Below are 6,000 nucleotides of genomic sequence, written 5' to 3' on the forward strand. Positions count from 1 at the left end.
GCTATAAAGGGCCCCAAAATTACTAGTGTAAAACCATTCAAACGGTCTTCTTTATTTGTATACTGTAAATTCATTATTAATTGTTGAATACCAATTTCTGTTGCATGTCATTTTCCTTTGATGATATAAAACTCCTTGAGATGGTATACTATATCATTTTGAATTCAATGTAAGTTATATATATTGTATACGGCTGGGTTATATGATATCATCTTGAATTCAATGTTTGTGTATATATATTGTAGATGGCTGGGATGGAGATTAGAGTTGATAGGGAATCTCATTGTATTTGCAGCAGCATTATTTGCTGTGTTGACACCAAATGTAGAAGGAGGGGTTGTAGGCTTGTCGATATCTTATGCTTTACAGGTATGTATAGGCTTTATATACGAAAAGAAGATGTGGTATGATTGGCAATGAGAAAACTCTACACAAAAGACCAAATGATACAGAAATTAAAAACAATAGGTCACTGTACGGCCTTCGACAATGAGCAAAGCCCACCGTATAGTCAGCTATAAAAGGTCCGGAAATAAGGTGTTTAGTAGACTTTATCATCTAAAAAATAACTTTCAAGACAAAGAGCAACAATTGAATGACTGTTACTTTGAGTAAAGGTTATTTCTGAGTTTTTAGTTTTAGGTACACCCTATAAATGTCCTTTCCAAGAGATGCAGACAGATGATTTTAAATACATTTTAAGTAATGAAATATTATTTCAACTAACAAAAGATATATCTTTTAGATAACTGGTGCTCTGAATATGTTTGTGAGGACCTCTAGTGACCTTGAATCTAATGTAGTATCTGTTGAGAGAACTAAAGAGTATGCTGAAGTGGAAAGGGAGGTAATTTCAAACTTTTTAACTTTTAAGCTTCTTTACTTACTTTGATTTTCAAAGATTTTGGTTATACTATATTTTACCTTATCTGTTTTATTCTTGATTTTAAATTGAATAGAAACCATGTAATTAACATTTTCAATAAACAAATTATTCATTGAGAGGACAAAACTAGTTTCTTTGAAATTCAAAATGAGATGCCTATGTATAAATTATTCCTTATGAAAAGGAAAGAACAAGTCGGGCAGAAGAGAAACTGTTGCATTCCATATTTGGACAACAAGTTGTTTGATTGATGCAAACAAAATGAAAAAAGTATCCATATATGGTCTTTTAAAAGTATCTTAATATTGCCAAAATATATTTCTGTAAGAGTTGAACAGTTCTTTAGCTTTAACTTGAACAAGCAATAGATTAAAGCTCAAAGCTCAGCACACAGACAGGAAATCTTTCTACTGAATTTCTGAGATATGTTGGTCTTGCACTTGTTTCAGTGTTAAATTGAATAACATTAATATTATTGTATTTCTTATGACAGGCCGAATGGATAAATCCTAACAAGAGACCCCCATCAGACTGGCCTGTTTCAGGAGAGTGTAAATTTGAGAATTACCAGACGAGATACAGAGCTGGATTAGATTTAGTGATAAGAGGAATCACATGTAATATTGCTGGAGGACAAAAGGTCAGTTTGGAAAATTTATCATGAATTTGTCTTAAATTTTTTATCAAAAATAATATTCCTTTATAACTCATCGTCAATACTTTAAGGACATCATTTAAAATAAGCTGGTTGGCATTGATAGCTTAACCTTGATTTGGAAATATTCAACAATGATACATGAAAGAGTTTTGAAGTTTCAATAAGAATTCAGAGGTTTTATTTATTACTTTTATCTAAGTAATAGACTTTGAGTCACCTGTGTATAATCTGGCCCTTACCTTTATTAAGCAAACTAAGAATAATCATTTAAAATAGATTGAAAAAATATTTTAGACATAAAAAGAAGATCTCTGATGGCTGTATAGGATACAAATAGCACGTAAATTGTGTGACTATAAGTTATCATTGTTTTTATAGGTTGGAATTGTGGGTAGAACTGGTGCTGGAAAGTCTTCCTTGGCAATGGCATTGTTCCGTCTCATTGAGTCTGCCGAGGGTAAAATCATTATTGATGGAGAATGTATTGCTGAAATGGGATTACATGATCTTCGTCAAAAACTAACAATCCTTCCTCAGGTAACTTTTTATTTACAATTAAGACATGTGTTAAAAATAAAAAAAATGGGATAATTTGGCTGTAGTTATAGTTTGGTTTATTTATTGCAAAAAATAAGAGCGACAAAATTATAAATGACTTTGACTTTGATATTAATTAATGCTTGTTTATATCCAATTTATACATGAGAATACACCATTTATAGAAAGTAGTTTTACACTTCAGAATATATGATTGTACAATGTATAATTTTCTGAAATGAAACATTTAACTAAAATTTTAAAGTAATATGTAGATTTTTTACAGCAGAAATAAGTACATGGTAATATTTTTTATTTTCTTTCCAGGACCCTGTTTTATTTTCTGGATCTCTCAGAATGAACCTTGACCCAATTGAGGAATACAGTGATGAACAGTTATGGAAATCATTGGAGCATGCCCATTTAAAAAATTATGTTGAAGGTCTAGCTGATAAATTAGACTATGAATGTGGTGAAGGAGGGCAAAATCTCAGGTAAACAGGCTTAAATAAATAAATGTAAAAGACCTAACAATCTGTTAAGGAAGCAGACTTAACCTCTTTAAAGAGAATATATATATCAATTTAAAATCAGTCTTATAGAATTGTCACTCTATCCTTTTCGACTTAAATTTGTTCAACTTAATTGTTCCTTTTATCCATTTGGCGAGGGATAAAAAATATTTTGTCTGTGCATCTGTGCATTCTGTAAAACTTTATGAAGAGTTATCTGAGACAGTTTATTCCATATGATGTAAAATAGAGGACACAAACACAAAAATAATGTATATAAAATTGAATTGAAATTATCCTTTCCCAAAACTTTACTTTAATAACTATTGACATTGATTAACAGTTGTTATGCATTGTATAATACAAATGTAAATGATTAAATTTTTTCAGTGTTGGTCAAAGACAGTTGGTCTGCTTGGGTCGTTCCTTACTTCACAAAACTAAGATACTGATTCTAGATGAGGCCACAGCTGCTGTTGACATGGAAACAGATGAGTTAATTCAGAAAACAATTCGCTCTGAGTTTAAAGATTGTACTATACTTACCATTGCTCACAGACTTAATACAATTTTGGATTATGATAAGTGAGTTATTAATAAAATTCTTTGTAATTATAAAAAAGAAGATGTGGTGTAATTGCCAATGAGACAACTCTTCACAAGAGACCAAATGACACAGAAATTAACAAGTATAGGTCACTGTATGGTCTTCAACAATAAGCAAATCCCATATTGCATAGTCATCTTCAAATTGTATTTGTTGGATATATAGTGGACATTAAATGCATGGGTAATATTGCAAATTTTTACACACATTTATATCATTTACTCGATTTCACATGTTACAAAAGTCTAACGTTTCAGGCATGTTGCAAGGGTTTAATTCTATACATAAATATATATAGAAGACAGCAACCAAATACTTCCACTGAATTATAGGCTCCTGACTTGACCACCAAGAATGTGACTGGATAAAACTTATCATTCATCCCTCTACCTTAATTACATGGGACAGTGATAACACTTTTAACAGTGAAACAGCATAACATTTTACAAGTGAAACTTTTACCAGTGAAACAGCATAACATTTTACCAGTTGGAAAATACTTGACTTATCAAATCAACACTGAGCACAATGGAACGGTGTTTTGAACAAAATTTTAACGAGAAAATGTCTAACTGCAAAATCTAATATGAAAACAAAATGTAAAGGAAATAAATGTAAGAGGGAACTCTACCATTTTTTGAGGTTTTGAAAGTTGACAGCTATGACCTTACACTTTAAAATATTCTTTCCAAGTTTAATTCAAATTGCAAAGATGTTTTGAATATGATAAGTTAAAAAAGAATAAGGCCAGCTGAGCTCAAAGTATTGCTTATAGTTCATTTCATGGATTTTGTTTTACAGGGTTATGGTTTTAGATCAGGGGAAAATTGCAGAGTTTGATGGACCAAATGAATTATTAGAGGACAAGAATTCAATATTTCATGGAATGGCTAAGGCAGCTAATATTGTATCTTAAATAGTTTTTAAAAACTAACAGACTTGAGGATATTTTGTCAGAACAAATTAATGTCCTTGGTATATTTGTGTGCCATAGAATTGTATCATGTTTATTTTGCAATTTGAAAAGACATGAACTATTTATGCATTGCATGTTATTCAATATGGTTTAAAGGCCAGTCTGAAAATCAAAAAAAAAAATTAGCAGTATTGTCTAACTACTCCACCATTGATGTCATTGTTGTGTTATATCATTGTTAAACGATATTTGTTTTGTTAGGCAGCTTTATGTCAGTTTATTTTATTGTATGTAGTTATATATAAGATATTTAAAATCAACTAAAACTTGTTTTTGTAAGAAACTGTAAACTACTAAAATGTTCAGTTATTGAAATAGGCAAAGAACTGATCTGATGCAGTATTCTGTTATTTAAAATATTCAGTTATTAACCTAGGCGCAAAAAAAACGATTGGACAAGAACTGTCATATTCCTGACTTAGAAGGGGCATTTTCAAATGTAGAAAATAATTTGCATTATTTCCTGTGCTTGAAATTTTTAATGAATTCCATGTTTATTCTGTATTATAATGTTGTGTGCGGCGCACAACACTTTCTATTACAAAGGAGATAGCACATTTTCAATAGAATGTGCTGTGCCACGCACTACACTATCTATTCAAAATACACTGTAGAAAGTGTCATTCACTGCACAAAACATATTAATACAGAATAAACATGGAATTTATCAAATATTTCCAACACAAGAAATTATGCAAATTCCATAATTAAAAATAATTCCAAGTTCAAATAATAGCCTGTCCTAAGGCAAACTACTGAAATATTCAGTTATTAATCTAGGGAAACAACTTATATCTTCAGTCAGTTGCCAAGGTTAACAATTTGAATAGGATCCCTTTGTTTTTTTTGGGAAAAGTATAACTTTTTTATTATTGTCTGGTTTTGTTCTACTGTTAGACAATGGATCTTTGGAAAGTAGTTTTACCTGATACTAAATACATTTCTGTCTGTGAACAAACAGAGGCTTAAACTTGTGCAGAACCATTAAATTTAATGAATTAAAAAATATTTATTCAATTTGATGAAAGGAAATGGTCTTTAGTTATTTGCAAGCTTATATAATTTTATGTTTACAGCTTGTACGTTTCATTGTTATGTTGATTTTTTTTATAACACCATATTTGTGTCTATAAGTTTGAATGTTGCATATAATTTGGAATATTTTGAATGATTTCTAACCGGAAAGGGTAAATATTCTGCAAAAACCTCTTTCCAGAGTTAAATGTAGAGACACACTTATGTTTAAACTTGCTTGATGTAAACATTACTTGAGACAATCCAATAGGCTTCACTAGTTTGTTTTTAAGCTTTTTCTATTTATGATGACTTGATCAATCTTTTTACATTGTATATATAACGTGTTGTATTTTGGTGTATATGATATTTTAATGTAAGCTTTTTAGTAGCGAGCATGTATTTTAATATTGGAACAAATATTTTTATACTTTCTTTTATACATATATATATAGTAGTTAATTATATTTCATTAGTTCTTTCTACCTTTTTAAATGGCAGCTTTAAAAAAATGGGTAATTTTAAGAATCTTTTATATTTCCATAGTGCAATTTCTGACATGTATGAACTCAATTTTAATTAAAAACTGATCTCTCATTGCTTCCGTTTTCTGATATGCCGCTTGGGAGATCTAACGAAACCCACTTTGAGGTCACATGTGAGTGACCTCATAGGTGTGTCTTGTTCTACCAATAAAAATGAGTCTTCGACGATCTTGAAAGTTTATTGTGAGGTAAAGGGATGTAACTCATTTTATTTACAAGGAAATCGTCAGTCTAAATAATCCATACACTTTTTTGATTGGCTTAT

The 6,000-nt window shown here is 30.2% G+C and overlaps 1 protein-coding gene across 1 annotated transcript in view; it reads left to right on the plus strand.

Annotated features, from left to right (window-relative positions):
* LOC134706569 (multidrug resistance-associated protein 1-like) overlaps window positions 1-5,157 on the plus strand; it is a 35,243-nt gene extending 30,086 nt beyond the window's left edge. The window contains exons 25-31 of the mRNA XM_063565609.1: window positions 246-369; window positions 746-847; window positions 1,380-1,526; window positions 1,923-2,081; window positions 2,409-2,575; window positions 2,984-3,178; window positions 4,002-5,157. Coding sequence (XP_063421679.1) covers window positions 246-369; window positions 746-847; window positions 1,380-1,526; window positions 1,923-2,081; window positions 2,409-2,575; window positions 2,984-3,178; window positions 4,002-4,116 — 1,009 coding nt within the window. The 3' untranslated portion in view covers window positions 4,117-5,157. The remainder of the gene's footprint in view (window positions 1-245; window positions 370-745; window positions 848-1,379; window positions 1,527-1,922; window positions 2,082-2,408; window positions 2,576-2,983; window positions 3,179-4,001) is intronic.
* The last annotated feature ends 843 nt before the right edge of the window (window positions 5,158-6,000 follow it).

Source organism: Mytilus trossulus, chromosome 2 (assembly GCF_036588685.1).
Source record: "Mytilus trossulus isolate FHL-02 chromosome 2, PNRI_Mtr1.1.1.hap1, whole genome shotgun sequence".
NCBI lineage: Eukaryota > Metazoa > Mollusca > Bivalvia > Mytilida > Mytilidae > Mytilus > Mytilus trossulus.